Source organism: Phalacrocorax carbo, chromosome 22 (assembly GCF_963921805.1).
Source record: "Phalacrocorax carbo chromosome 22, bPhaCar2.1, whole genome shotgun sequence".
NCBI lineage: Eukaryota > Metazoa > Chordata > Aves > Suliformes > Phalacrocoracidae > Phalacrocorax > Phalacrocorax carbo.
Window position 1 is genome coordinate 3079243 of NC_087534.1, and position 15262 is coordinate 3094504.

Here is a 15262-nt window from a genome sequence, read left to right on the forward strand (position 1 = left end):
GGGCAGGGGCTACAGGTCCCAGCACACATGGACAGGTCAAACTGGGAGCACTCGGCCACACTGGGGGCGGGAGGCAGTGGGGTCTGGGCCATGTGTCTGGGTGGCATCGCTCACTCACTGTCTGTCTGGCCTGGGTATTTATTTGCTGTCACCTTCCAGGGAGCGCGGCGTGGCCTGTGGGCTCCCGGGAGCATCAGTGGGGTCCTCTTGCTCACGCCGAGCCTCGTCCCTATGGTTTTGTTTATGGGCTGGTGGTTTCTTTCCGCTCTGCGCCAGCAGCGTCAACAGAGCCACACTGGAACAAAGTGGGGAGTGAATCGGGCACAAGGGTCTTGGCATTGGCAGCCTGTGCTGCCTTCCCCTTCCTGTCCTCCTTGCAGCGGTGCTGGGGACCCTCCAGCCACGCACAGATCGCAGTTGTGCTTGTGGATCACAGCGGGAGACGCCCCAGCTGAGGCGTCCCCTTGCATACAGGAGATCCCACAGAGCTCCCAGTGTCTCCCCGTGAACCACAGCCCCTTCCCAGAGAAGTGACAGGCACCCAGTGCCCAAGAGAGACCCCAAAAGCCTCTGCCAGAGCCAGGAGACAACCCCATCCTGCCAAACCCCAGCCCTGCGCCATTCCACCACTCTCTTTCCTCACCCTGAGATTATAACAATTCCCAGCGTGGCGTCTGCATCGTGGTGCTGGGGCCGTGCCCATGCCGCACCCCATCGCAATGCTGGGGCGCTTGGCTGCAGCTGGCTGCTTCCCAGGGAAGCGCCTGCCGTGCTTCCCTTTCGTCTCCTGCCTGGCAGCAGATTAAAATTTCATCACTTCAGTGACGGAGAAGGTGCTGGGGAGGAGCAGGAGCCCTGGGCTGGCGGGGGTCTCAGCCCCTCACCGGAGCAGCCTGTGCTGAGCTCGGTGCCCTCTCCAAATCCAGCCCCATGTGGCTGGGCTGGGTGAGCTCAGCCGATGGAGCCAGGATTTGGGCACAACCATGCAGGGATGGCTGCAGGCCAGGCTTCTGCTTCCCCTGGGTCTTCCCTCACCAGAGCACGAGGCTGGGCAGGAGACTCCGTTGCATGCCGGGCTCCTGCCAGTGCTCCCTCCGTGGGCTGTGCACCTGGAGCGGGACCACGAGCCGTTAGCCCCCAGGCAGACACAGCCAAACCGGCTCCAGCTGCTGGCAGAAACGCAAAACCGAGGTCGCAGCAGGATGCGCCTCCACGCTGCCAGCAGCAGCGTTTCCCTGCTTCCATGTGGGGAGCCCCAAATCCCCCGGCAGCTGCGAGAAGGAGGAATTGCCACACAAAACCAATAACTCCCTGCAGCTGGACTGCCCAGTCGGCCCAAGGAAGGTGCTGCCTGGACTGGACCCTGTCCTGTGCCGACAGCGAGCCAAGGCCAGGCCCCAGCATGCGGGAGAGCCGGTGTTTTGCCCCAGTTGCTCCTGGCAGATGCTAGAGGGCTGGTGCCCATCACCCCACTACCTCCCAGGCTCCCACAAGAAGATTTTTGATGTGTTCTGGTATTTTTCCAGAGTCTGAACACAGTTAACACCATAATTCCTTGGTTGTTCCTTTCTCCCTTTCCAAATAAAGGGGAAACATTTGCTCTTTTCCAGCCCTGTGATGTCTGCCATCCTTGGTCATTTCCCCAGAACATCGCCACTGCACCGAAGTCGCCTCCAGGGGCTCAGGTCCCAGCTGCCCCTGGGTGAATGGGGCAGCCCATGCTGTGCTCATCCCGTCCCTGGCCCTTCTGCCAGCCAAAGCCTTTTGGGGTGTCCCAGCCCACCCCAGTCCCCTCTGTGCTCCCATTGCCTCCCTGTGCAGTGCAGTGCCTCCTCCACCTCCAGCCCTGTACTGGCACATCACTATTCGAGTCACATGATGCCCATCGCACATCCCCAGGGTGCCAATTAAGTCACAGCTCTAATTACGCCCTTGGGCTGGTCAGTCACTCTCCTTCCTTTCGCATCACCAGATGGACACCTGGGAGACCACCAGCCATCCCCTCCTCACACCCAGCCCTCGTCCTGTCCCACCTCACCCTAAATAGCTTGGGCTGGGCTCTGGCAGGAGCCGAGCACTGAGGCCACATGCCTGTGACACGGAAAACTGTCCCTAAACCAGCGCTATGGGGGTAAGGCCATTGCAAGAGGCCCTTTTTGGCCCAGGCTACCTCCTGTGCAGCCCATGAGAGAAATGGGTGTGGTGTGTGGAGATACTCTGGATGTCCCTGTCCCAGCCCTGGGGTTCCCAGGGGACGATGGTGTGACAGAGGGATGTTGGCAGATCTGGGGGACCCTGTGCTGCTGCTCCCCAGGAGACCCTGGGCCAGCCCTGGCCCCCAGAGCCACAGTCATGCCCCACGAGCAGCTTGGTGACCCCCAACTGTCGCCTGCACCTCCTTGGGGCACCCTAAGCCCTTGGGGTGAAGGTGCCCTGTACCCCATCGCAGAGCTCACCTGGCACCGCATCTCCTGCGTGGCCGCTCGCCAGGAACTGCCCTGGGCCCTCTGACCCCCCACCAGGGGCTCCCGTGCGGCTGTGGGTACCCGTGGGGGGATGCTGCACGGCAGGGGGACACCGTGCTCCGGGGCCTCTGCACGTCGGAGGAACCACTGCAGCTGTCACGCAGAAATGGGAGCAGGGCCACAGGGAGGGAGGGGAGAGAGCTGCACAGGGTGCTGGGTGTGCGAGGTCCTGCATGGGGGGATGCCAGGGCGTGATGCTGTGGGGAGAGCTGTACAGGATGCTGCAGGGTGTAGGGGGTGCTGGGGGATGCTGTAGGGTGCAGAGGGTGCTGTGGAGTGCTTAGTGCCATGCTGGCAGGGCGCTGCACGATGCCGTGAGGCGCACTGGGTGCTATCTGGGTGATGTGGGGTGCAGGGGGTGATGTGCAGTGTGCCGGGGGGTGCTGGGTGCCAGGCTGGCAGGGTGCTGCGGGGCGCAGTGTACGCTGCAGGATGAAGGCGATGCGCTCTGGGTGCAGGGCGCGCCGGCAGGGTGCAGGGGGGTGTCGGGTGCCAGGCTGCAGAGGGTGGTCTCTGGGTGCAGGGCGTGCTGGGGGGTGCTGCGGGGTGCCGGGTGCCGGGCTGGCGGGGTGCATGTCGCCGTGCCCGGGTGCCGCCCGCAGACCGGCGCTGCCGAAGGCCGCTGCTGCCACCTGCCGACACCCCCGGCCCCGCGTAGAGCCGGGAGGGGGCGGGGGCCGCAGCCGGAACCCCCCCATCCCTCCGGCCCCCCCCCCCCCCCCCGGGAGGGGACCCCCAACCCCGGCCCCACGCCCAGACGCGTCCCGCGGGGTCCTGCCGCAGGGGGTTGGGGGCTCAGCGGGGATGGCCGCGGGGGGAGCGTGCTCCCCCCGGCTCGGAGCCCACCCCTCCCCGGCTCGGAGCCCCCAGGCCAGGCCCCCCAGACCCGCTGTCCCGGCTGCCGCTGCCCCCCCGGGGTCCCTGTGGCTCCTCGGTCACCCCATGAAATGGGGCGAGATGCCACGAGAGGGAGCCCGGGGCTCGCGTGTGGCCGTGGCACTGGTGGCACTGGTGACAGTGGCGATGGCGTTTAACCCGTCCAGTCCTTGGAGAGGGCGGGGGGACAAGGGCCAAGGCTGGGTCTGGCCCCCTCTGGCGAGCTCCCCCTCGCCCCAGCACCAGACCCCTGGTCCGGCTGCCATCAATGGGGCCGTGAGCTTCCCCAGGATGGTGGCGTCACCCCCGCAGCCTTGGACCCCATGGTGTGACACAGTGGGGACAAGCTGCAGCCCCCCCCTCCCCAGCCAGCCCTGGCTGCCCTGCAGAGCTCAGCCACCCCTGCCAGCAGCCCCAAACCCCCGGGCAGGGCGAGCTAGGACAGACCCTGGCCACAGGCCATCCCCACCACAGCTTGGGTAGCTCTGCGACACTCCAGACGTGGTGACAAACCGTGGGGACACTCTTCAGGGCTTTGCACTTCTGCAGACCTTGCCAGGGAAGGTGGCACGGCAAACCGAGCCCTGGGATGCCCACAGCATGCCTTCTTCCCCGCAACTCTGCTGCAGCCCCCCCACACGGCCATTTATAGAGCTGGGGACCCACTTGTGCCTAAACTGCCCTGAAACATATCCCAGCTCCATGTCACATCACTGCTGAACACACATGTCCAGATGCCAACACGTGTGTGCCCCATGGGGACCAGGACACGTGTCCCCAGGAGCCCCGACCTTGGCTGCATGGGCAAGGTGAGCTGTACGTGCTTCAGGGAGGCGGTGTGGGCATCACATGGGGACGCAGGGACGTGGGGATGCGGGGACGTGGGATGGAGCCACTCCGTTACGAAACGTCCCTGCATCCCCGCAGTGCTAAGTCAAGATTTAGAAAGTGAGCGGCTCCTGATCTAGATGAGATCGGGCATCACAAAGGGCTTTGTATTCCAGGAAGCCCATTAGAGATTTAAATTATACAAATGGGCTTTTTACCAAAGATCCTCATTATCTGGGCATTTGCTCTTAATCCTCGGCTATTCCTGCAGCGCTTTCCCTGCGCCCCAGCAATGACTCTGTTTACCTTCACCATGCCCTCCACGGGTCCATGCATGGCATGGGGACAGGGACAAGCTCCAGGGCCAGTGCAGGCCCACGGGGAGGGGTCTGCAGGGTATTGGGGAGGCCCTGGTTGGGTTTGCTGATACAGCCAGGGGATGAGCCCCTTGTGCTTTACCCTCTCCCCTCCCAGCTCACCCCAGTACCCTGCCAGGCAGCAGAGACGGTCGCGGGGATGGTGCCTGTTTGTCTGCTGGGCACTGACCCTCCTCAGGGCATGGCCTGGGGGCACCCACAGCTGCCCCGGCCATGCTTGGGCTCCTCCACACATAAGCATTCTCCCACCAGTGTGTGAGACCGGCGGGGCCAGGGCGGCTGATGCTGGAGCCCAAGTCACCAAAGCCCCTGAATGTCCCACCGTGGTGTGCTGAGCCCTGGGCGCCCCGAGCACCACCGAGCCCGGCTGGCTTGGGGAGGCAGCCGAGGCCACACCAAAGCTCCGCCACCAACACACGCTGCCCTGCGTGCACGTGTGTGTGCGGAGCTGTGCACCCCCGGGACACGGCTGTCCTGTGTGCCTGTGCGTGCTAGGGCACAGAGACACACTCAGTGGTGTGCGTGTCCCCCCGGGCAGGGCACGGGGTCTCACCTGCAGCCCCATCCCACCCTGCCCTCCTGCAGTTAAGCCTCTGGGGCTTCACAGCTGCTATGACAACGCAAGAAATTCCCTCAGAAATCCCCGCAAGGAGGAGAAGGAGAAGAATGAGGAGAAGGTGGAGGAGGAAGAGGTGGGGGAATCTCCCAGCCAGGGGACCAACAACACCCCATGTCTCTCCCTGCGCCGCAGTGGGGAAGAGATCACAACGGCACTCGCAGCCATTTCAACATCCTCCTGGCAGCACCTCTGCCAGGGGCTCGGCTCGGCCGCAAGGCTGGGGCCAGCGGGAGCCAGCCCCAAGACAGCCCTGCTCCCTGCCTCGGCTGTTTTGGGGCTCTGGCAACCCCAGGGGACAGCCTTGATCCCTCCGTGACACAGCTGAGCCCCCAAACTGGCCAGTGGGAGCAGGAGCCGGTGTGCCCAGCACTGCTGCAAGGAAAAAGGGGTCGATGGAGGGGTCTGTGAGCCAAAAAAACCATGAGGCCTTGGGATGGAGGAGATGAGGAGCCAGAGGGGATGGGCTGGGGGTCATTTGCCCCCAACCCCAGGGACCCTGTAAATCACTTAGTGTTTGATGGCAGAGTACGGCCCTGCCTGTGCCCCCCATGCCCCATATTATCGTCCCTCTCCCTCCTGCAATCCATTCCAGCGCAGGGGATTAGGTGGGTTTAGGGCCAGGTTTGAGTCGGAAATGGGATGCTTTCAAATCAGCCTGCGTCAGTTGTGCCCTCTGTCACTCATGCAGAGGGGGATTAAAATAGATATGAAGATTATTGGAGGGGAAATGACACCCCCCACCTTTGAGGGGCCCTGGCCCTTCCTCCAAACACCGGTGGGTGTGGGGGCATCGCCCGGCGTGCAGGCTGCCCAGCTCCGGCCCAGGATCCTTCAGCCCCAAGGACATGAATATATCCCTTTTCCTCTCTTTTCTGCTCACACCAAGGCCCCAGTTCCAGTCCCCATCCCACACCCCTCTCCAAACATCTTGCCTACATGGGATGGGGGACACACTGCCGCAGCAGCTCTCATCACCAGGTGCCTTGTTTCCAGCCCAATCCCATTCCCAAAACGCCCCTCAGGCTCGATGCCAGCCCTGTGTCAGACCCCTGCGCAGACCCCACGGAGGGTTCCTGGCCCTGTGGAGCCCCCAGCCCCTCGACCAGCTGGGGTGCAGACACGACTGCTGCAATGTGGAGGGTGAGAAGGAATTGATGGGGAGATGGCAGTGCCCAGGAGGAGGCTCAGCACCAAAAGGTGCATGTGAAGGGCAGGAAGGAGCCTGTGGGCGTCTCAGGTCCTCCAGAGTCCTCCAGCAACAGGCAGGGGAACAGCACCACCACAAGGCTATTAAAAAAGGGGGGAAAACCACAATGAGAGACCACTATTGCCTTTATTTTTAATAACCGCTTGTTCCTGCAGTACAGCGAGATCCCTGTGGTCCTCACGGGCCGGCACTGCGGGCTGGGCTGGGTCCCCTCACCGGCTCGGCAACAGTTCAGGCAAGCGCTGCCCATCGGTGTTTCAAAAAGAGCCTGTGGATTTTGGCCACTTTATCAGGGCCAGTCCCCATCTCCTGCCCCGCTTCAGATCAGTGTTTTAGGCCTGGAGGTGCCAGGTCTCTCTTGACAGGCACCCGCAGCCTCTCAGCCTCATCGATGTCAGAGCCCAGCAGATTTTGGGGTGAATTAGCCCCATCCTGGGTCTTTCAAGCTGTCCTCCCCTCCAGCTCCCCATTCCATAGCAGCCACCCCAGTCTCTTCTCCATTCCCCCTAGACCGGAGGCAGGACTGTGGGTTTAATCACTTTATGCATGTTTATTTGTGTAATTTGGAGGAGAGTGTCTCTTCCTCCCATCTGCCCCTGCCATCTGCTCCCCGTGACATTGCTGAACATCCTGGGCTTTGCAAATGGATGGAGCTGGTGCAGGAGCGCAGGAAAACCTGCCGGGAATGGCACCTCCTTGCAGCGAGCATCTGTCTCCACCAGAGCCTTTTCCTGGTGCTTGCAGCAGTTGCCGAACGCTGCTTCACTCCAGCCCCTGGCACAAGTGAGGGTGCTGTGATGCTACTCTGCATCAGCCCCAAGTGTGTGCTGGGGACACTCAATCCGAAAATGACCCCTTCCAGCCCCAAAATGCATGGATTGGCATTTTCTTGGGGCAGCGGGCAGGTGATGGCTAAACCTGTGCCCGGGAGCTGGGGATGCCCGAGGCACATGCAACCCCCAGCTCTCTCTGTGCCTGCAGGGACCACCCTGGCCCGTGTCCGGGGACAGCGGCTCTTTCAGAGGGGACAGGGTGGGGACAGGCAGGTGTGATGGCGGGGGGCACATGGAGAGAGGGGTCCCCAGTTCGGTGCACGCACAGGGATGGGCGTGTGTGTGCTCACACACCCTTGTGCTTCCCCATCCCACCCACCTCATGGCAGCCCGGGGCGGGATGGCACCCCACAGAAGGGACAAGGGACATCTCTAACAGACCCCTTGAAGGCCCGACCAGGGACATGCCGTGTCCGCTCGGGTCTGCAGGCAGCCCGAGAGCCCGGCTCCCGGACGGAGATGACCACAGCCACCTCGCCTGTCTGGTGTGCCAACGCAGCAACACTGGTGTGCTCCCAGTGCTCCCAGTGCTCCCAGAGCCACCCCAGCCCTTGCCAGTGCAATAGGGGTCTCCCCCCCGCCCCTCCCCGGACCCCGGCAGCGGGGGGACCGGGGACTTCACACCGAGCCCCACGGCAGGCAGCTGCGTGGGGCAGTGTCCCGTGTGGGGGAGCGGTGGGGTCCCAGGGCGGGTGGGGGATCCTGGAGGGGGGAGCGCCTGCCTGTCCAGCCGGCGCCCCACCCGGAGCCGGTGCCCCACCCGGAGCCGGTGCCCCCCGGAGCCGGTGCCCCCCCGCAGCCCGGCGCTGCGGCGGGCACTACCGGCGGGCGCTCCCGGGCTCTGCTGGCGCACGGCGGCGGCGGTGGCAGCTCGTCCCCGGGCAGGTAGGAGGCGGAGGGGACGGGAGGACCCGGTGGGGGGGACGACACCGGGGGGCACTGGGGGACCGGGGAGATCGGGGCACCGGCACGGAGCCGGCTCCCGGGCACGTCCCTCCCCGCCGGCGGCTGTGCAGCCCCCCACCCCGCACCTTACCGGGGGTGCCCTGTGCCCCCCTCCCGCCCCGACACATCTTTCCGGGGGTGCCTGGTAATTCACACCCCCCCCCCCGGGGGACCTTTCCTTGGGTGTCCCTCTCTCCGGGGATGCCGGGTTCTGGGAGAATCCCCTGTAGCCCCCCCGCACCCGGATCATCTCCCCTGGGGGTGCCCAACCACCCTTCCAGCGGTGCCCGCTTTGGGGGGGTCCTTCCAAACCTCTCTTGGGCTGCTGACCCCCCGCGGGCTCCCCTCCCAGCGGCAGGAGCTGCCCTGGCCAGTGGGGAGGGGACACAGCTCCCCAGCAGCAGGGCTGGGGGTCCTGCCAGCCCCAGGGGGACCCGGCTGGGGAACCCTCAGTGGGGTGAGGACACACAGATCCTCCTTTGGGCTGCTGGAGTGGGGATGGAGCCATGGTGGGGGGATGGAGAGACACTGTGGGGTCCCAGACCCCATATCAGGGGGGTCCAACCCTATTGGGCTGCTCCTCTTGGGGAGTCCTGTTTGCCCTGTGATCCCAAAGGATGAGGGGTCAGGGGGTGCTGGGGCCCCTCCCTCCTTTGGGTAAGACAGTGGGTGCTCCAGGCACTGACGTCCCCCCATGCATCCATGAAGCCCCCTGAGGCCATCCTCTCCCCGCACATGGGTCATAACACAGCCTGGGGTGGGGGCAGCGGGTCAAGGTCTCCCCAGAGCCCCCGGCATGGGGACCTGGGGTGTGTGGCCAGATGCTGGGCACCCACCCTGACCTCCTCCCTGCCCCTCTGCACACATTGGGGGTGACCCCAGCAGGATGGGGTGCACTGGGTGTCCCAGGGGTGTGCGTACCCTGAAGTAAGGAGGGGGGCCCCAAGCAGAGCCCTGCAGCCCCAGGCCCTTCCCAGGGCTCCAGTGCCAGCCAGAGGCATCAAATATTAACAGAGGCAATGGAGGAGCTGAAAATAACCCTCCTTCCAAGGGAGCTGACCCAGATCTGGCCAGCCCCAAAGCTGGGGCTGGACCCAGAGCCTCAGCTAGCACACTGCTGGGGCCGAATCCAGCCCCTTCCCCTCCTCCAGGCTCCTCTGCCCCCCAGATACCAGCTATATATTGCTTATATATTATGCAAATGAGCTACACGGGCTTATTATGCAAATGCGGGGGGGCTGGCATTGCCCAGCACCAGGTGATCCCCAGGGCTGACGGCTCAGAGAGGACAGCCAGGGATGGAGGGGGCCACATCCACGTCTGCGTCTGTCCGGGTGTCTGGGGGCTGCCAGGGAGTGCTGCCCCATCCCTCTCCCCTCCTGTAGCACAGAGAGACCCCCCCCCGAGCCGGGCCAGGCGCCTACCCCGCTGCAGCGCTCATCCCCTGGGACAGCCATTGTGTCCCAGCGGCATGGGGAAGCAGAACAGCAAACTGCGCCCCGAGATGCTCCAGGACCTGCGGGAAAACACCGAGTTCTCCGACCTGGAGCTACAGGGCTGGTACAAGGGTTTTCTGAAGGACTGTCCCTCGGGCATGCTCAATGTGGAGGAATTCAAGAAGATCTACGCCAACTTCTTCCCTTACGGCGACGCCTCCAAGTTCGCCGAGCACGTCTTCCGCACCTTCGACACCAACGGCGACGGCACCATCGACTTCCGAGAGTTCATCATCGCCCTGAGCGTCACCTCCCGCGGGAAGCTGGAGCAGAAGCTCATGTGGGCCTTCAGCATGTATGACCTGGATGGCAACGGCTACATCAGCCGGGAGGAGATGCTGGAGATCGTGCAGGTACTCCCTCACCCCACCACAGCTTCTAGTGGGTCACCCTGGCATGACGGTGGCTGTCCCCTCCCAGGATGCAGGCGGGCTGGGGACATGCTCTCTCCGTTACCCCTGGCACAGGGCTTGATGGTGCCCGGGATGGAGCTTATTGCTGTCTGCAGAGAACTGCTCGCTGAGCTCTGCAGCTGTAGGGATCAGTCTACCCCAGGGCATCCCCTGGTCCTTCCCTGTCCAGGGGACAACTCTTTGTCACCCCAGCCCAGGGCTCTTCCTACTGGCCCCACTCGCCACGCTCCTGGGGAGGGCTGGGCGCACGGCAGCCGTCCCCAAGCACCCTGGGGCAGAGGGATGTGCTGTCGGCAAACTAACAGCAGATGCGGGCCTTGCCCAGACCGCAACCTGGTGGCATCGGCATCAGAAGGTGACTCACAAGGCCATGGCGGTGACATCTCAGTGGGCATCTCCTCCCTGCAGGAGCAGCTCCAACTGCCTCCTGCAGCCAGGTTGTTTCCCTCGGGCTGCTGCTTGCATCCATCCCGGCTGCGCTGGGAGCTAAAGCTCCCCATAGCCTGATTGCACAGGGAGGGTTTAAATGCCAGCGCCCTTCCCAGGGCAGTGAAGCCCAGAGCTCTGTCCCCTGTCCTGGGTGGGCGATGGCAGGTGCCCACCCTCATCCCCGTCTCCCGCTCCCAGGCCATCTACAAAATGGTCTCCTCTGTGATGAACATGCCCGAAGATGAATCGACTCCGGAGAAAAGAACGGAAAAAATCTTCCAACAGATGGATACTAATAATGACGGTAAATGAGAGGAGATGGAGGGGATTAAGGGAAAGGTCTCATGGCTAAATCCGGGGGCCTTAGAAGGAGGCACACGCAGGCTGATTAAATGGTGTGCGTCCGCCAGGGTGGCCGGGGGGAGCCCCGGCAGCCGGAGAGGCTCGGCATGCCCCCGCAGCCTGGGGAGCGGACCCCAGGGGTGCTCATCCAGGGTGGGTGGGTGTCCACGGTGCCGGGAGGTCTCTGGTCCCGCGTGCGCACGCGGGGTGGGGTGGTGGCTGCCGGGCTGAGCCGTGTCCCCCTCCGCAGGCAAGCTCTCGCTGGAGGAGTTCATCAAAGGTGCCAAGAGCGACCCGTCCATCGTGCGCCTGCTGCAGTGCGACCCGAGCGGCGCCATGCAGCTCTGAGCCCTGCCGACCCCCACAGCCCCCCATGGCCCCCACGGCCCCACACCACCCCCTGAACACTGCAGCCAGCCACTGCCACTGTCCCCTGCCCAGGCCCCGTGGTCCCCACTGCCGTGCCCCCACGGCCCCTCGTGGGGAGAGAGCTGGAGCCTGGATGAGGCTGGGGCAAGGGGGAGCCCGGGGGAACGGTCCCCAGCGCCAGGTGGGCTCCTGCCCTGGCTCGCCTGGGGGAAGGAGGATGGAGGCAGGGTCTGCCCTGAGTGAGGACGGTCCCCCCCAGCACCCGGGGCTTGAAGCAGGGGGACAACCCAGCCTGGTGGGAAAGGCTGGCAGCAAAGGCACCGCTGCATCTCCAGCGGATGCAGGGACATGGTCCAGGGGACAAAGACCCAGTGGCTCAGGGGCCTTCCAGCACCCTCCACGCATGCACACGCTGCCATGGCCACGGGGCCAGGCCAGCCCCTTCCCCACGGCCAGCACACGGGTGGGGGGCGCGGGGAGGGGACACGCTTCTGGTCTTTTAATACCTGCAGAATAAATTTTGTGTCAGTGCAGTCACTGGTGGGAAAGGGGCCATCAATGCTGAGGGGGAAGTTCCTCCCCACAGGGTCTGGATCCAGCCTGGTCACCTCCCTCACTGCAGGTGACCCGAGGCCACAGGGATGGGCTCATGTGTCTTGGCTGGTGGCATCCCGGAGAAATGTCTGCCCGATAGCCTGGCTGGGGGGCAGCCAGGTCCCATCGCGGTGCTGTTGGGGGTTGGAGTGGGGCAGGGCTGGCCAGGGCACATCCATGGGGTCAGCCCTGGGGCCCACTCAGAGCTGGGCGGTTTCCACACTGTCCAGCCTCAGCAAGTCCAGGCACTGCCCGGGGTCGGCGCTCTCCACGGGGGCTGCCGGCAAGGAGACCTGCAAGCCAAAGAGGATGATGAGAATGAGACTGGGGGCACGAAAGCTTTGGGTTGGCAAGTCCTACCCGTGTCCCAGAGCCCCTGTGCCCAGCTGGATCCATCCCAGCCCTGCAGTGGGTCGGTGCTGAGCCCAGGGATCAGGAGTCACCTTCCTCCGGTACACCCCGCAGCAGCAGCATCCGAGGCGGAGGAGGTCGATGGTGAGCAGAAAGCAGCGGATGCTGAAGATCATCTCCATCGAGTAGAGCAGGAGGGAGATGACCCAGAGGGACAGGGTGGAGCTCTGCAGGGACATGGGGTGTCAGGTCCCCACCTGCATCCCCCCGTGCCCAGTGCAGACAGCCCCAGCCCACCGGACTCACATAGACACGGGTGGGATCGAAGGGGCACTCGCGGGAGACCGGGGTGAGGGCGACGTTGGCAAAGGTGCAGGGGGCCAGCAGCACCCGGCCCTGGCTGCCCAGTGTAAGCCCGATGGAGACAGCCAGCCCCAGCAGGCAGGACAGACAGCCCAGGCTGCTGCTGGCGCTCAGGGCGAAAACCGCCCATTTCTGCAGGAGGGGAGAGAAGAGGCAGCATGGCGAGCCGGGGCCATGCACGTCCGCCCGTCCAGGCTCCCGCCCCGGGGACAGTCCTTGAGCAAGGCGATGTGGTGGCTGTGCACGCTCCATGGGATGGCTGCAGCCTGCGGGGTGAGGGGCTGCGGGGCTGGGGGTGCTTACGAGGGTGGAGGGGCTGAGGTAGCGGGACAGCATGAGGGCAGCTATTCCACAGGAGATTGTCTGCAAGGAAGCGTGGGAAGGTCAGTGATGCACGGTGCCTGCCCACCCCAGGGTCACCCATCCCCTTTCGCTGGTGACATTGTCCCTGAAAGCTCATCTGGCCAATTCAGTATGGTGGGGGGGCAGAGCTCCATTTCCCCCAGCCTCCACCTAGCGACAAGTCCCTGTGCATTTAACCCCCCCCAGTTTTGTGCTAGAAAGGCCTATTTAGAGCAGGGAAGGGGAGATGGAGCAGTGTCCATCCTACAGCCTCCTTCATCCCACCTTCTCTCCAGCCTGCATCCATACCACATCCGTCCTGCATCCTCCTGCAGCCACTCCATGTCCCCCAACCCCACCCCCCGCACCCCATGGTACCAGCAGTGCAGAGATGATGGAGGCAGCGGTGGTGACGGCGTACTGCAGGGAGATAGCGTCCCGGGGGTTGACCACGAAGCGGAGGACAGTGCCATGGACAAAGGCGCCAGTGATGAAGTTGAGATGCCCAATGATGAGGAGGATGAGGCCCGTTTTCATGAGGACCCTTTGGTGGCTGCTGGGATCAAGGTGGCCTGAGACAAAGGGGACGGGAGGGCTGGGCAAGGAGGTCGCACGGTGTGAGGTGGCCAGCACCAAGCCATCCCTCTCACCCTGGCATCACGCTCAGCACAGACAGGGGATGTTTGGGAACAGCCCCAGAGGACGTGCCCCATGTTGGCGGGGTGGTGAGGCAGGAGGCGACGGTGGCAGCAGATGCCGGCAGCCCAGGTATGCAAACCACCGCTCCAGCCGGCTCTCCTGGGACTGCAGCAGCAGCACAGGGCCAGCAGCCATGGGGTCAGGCATCCCTGATGGTGCTGAGAAGGGCCAGGACTCCCCGGAGCGATGAGGAAGCTCTGGGGAGAGCAGCTGCCCATAAACAACAGCTCCAGCACTGGGTTTTGGCACCTGGTGCTTTGAGGAGCGACAGCAGCAGCAGCCGGGCTGTTCCCCTGTTGGGACCCACCCCTTGGCCGCTCTCCTCATGCACCCACCGTCACCTGGGTGCTCAGCCCAGCCCTGTCCCTGACCCTGTTCGAGCCCCTCAGCTCCCCTCCCTGCCTGCCTCAGTTTCCCCTGCAGGAGGGCAGTGCTGGAGCCGCAGGCAGGTCTGGAACACCCTCATGTCGTAATCACCACGCCAGAACCAGACTCACCCACTTGACACATCTTCACCCAGCCAGGATCAGGCCGTCAGAGCCCCTCGATGCTCCCGGGGCCTGCCCTGCCCTCAGCACCCGGGTTGGCAGCCAGATCCATCGGGATCCCCACCACTGGGCAGGAGCAGGCCAGCGGAGCCACTCGCCTGCTGCACCCCGCTGCTGCTCCAATTCCTGTCGGACCAGCTCCCCGGGAGGAACAAAGGGATAACTCCACCTTCGCCTGCCTCCGTCAAGGGGAAGCACAACCCTTCCGCCACCCCTGCGCTCCCCTTGCTGCTGAGCTGTGCCATGCCAGGGCGATACACCACACCGTACCGCTTCAGCCCCTTCCCCACCTCCCCAGCACACGCGGGTCAGTCCGCTCTAAAGCGATGGCAGTAGGCTGGGATGCAGCCAGGCAGGTCCGAGGCCACGGGCTGAGGGTCTGGGAAGGGGCAGCCCCTCGGGGCAGGGATGCTGCCGGACCACAGGGCAGAGACCAGCACCATCAGGTACCAGGGACCGGCCTGCAGAGAGAGGGAAAAGCAGAGGGGTCAGGGCTGGTGCCGACTTCCCAGAAGGTGACTCAGAGGAGCCAGTTTGGTGGCAGTTGCCCTAATGAAGCTTCCAGGGAAGTTACTGATAGCAGGATACTGAGTGAGGGGGACTGGGGCCAACAGCTTGCCGAGGTGGCTGTGGGAAGAGCAGCCCAGCCCCAGTGCTTTGGGGAGCCCTCCCTTGCTCATCAGAGATCTTTGCTAAGCAATGCCCTCTGCAAAGCTCGGTGCAGACATGAGGCACCAACAATTTAATTACAGGGACAGCCATGGGGCCCTGGCTCCCAGGGCTGGTCTGGGGAAGGGCTTGGTCTAGGCAAAAGCTCAAAGACTCTCATCCCTAATATGAACCTGAGGCACCAGCTCAGCCCTCGCCCTCCTCAGATCTCTTACACCCAGCAGCACTGGGAGTTTGGCTCAGCACACCAGTCCCCATCCTTCCCCTCTTTTCACCTGTACACAGCCCTGCTGCGCAGGGAGGGGGAAGAGAAACCTCTCCCTGCTACAGCTTCAGGACAGAGCAGGCCCAGCCCCATCCCATCCCAGCTGCAGACAGAACAAGGCTGTCACTTTCTAGAGGCAGAAGAGGAGATGCCCTCATTTTCCCCATGCCTT

General features: G+C 64.0%; 2 protein-coding genes across 2 annotated transcripts; one reads left to right on the forward strand and one right to left on the reverse strand.

The window, feature by feature from the left end:
* The first annotated feature begins 9681 nt into the window (after nucleotides 1–9681).
* HPCA (hippocalcin) lies at nucleotides 9682–11238 on the forward strand. Its single transcript, XM_064471172.1, has 3 exons — nucleotides 9682–10059; nucleotides 10747–10852; nucleotides 11141–11238. Exons 1-3 carry the CDS (start codon nucleotides 9682–9684, stop codon nucleotides 11236–11238), a joined length of 582 nt encoding a protein of 193 aa, XP_064327242.1.
* An 815-nt stretch (nucleotides 11239–12053) lies between these two features.
* TMEM54 (transmembrane protein 54) lies at nucleotides 12054–14279 on the reverse strand. The gene is made up of 6 exons (XM_064471607.1): nucleotides 14106–14279; nucleotides 13288–13481; nucleotides 12871–12930; nucleotides 12511–12699; nucleotides 12297–12431; nucleotides 12054–12146 (listed from the first exon to the last, which is right to left on the reverse strand). The coding sequence occupies exons 1-6, from the start codon at nucleotides 14116–14118 to the stop codon at nucleotides 12054–12056; spliced, it is 684 nt and encodes a 227-aa protein (XP_064327677.1). The 5' UTR covers nucleotides 14119–14279.
* Between the last annotated feature and the right edge of the window lie 983 nt (nucleotides 14280–15262).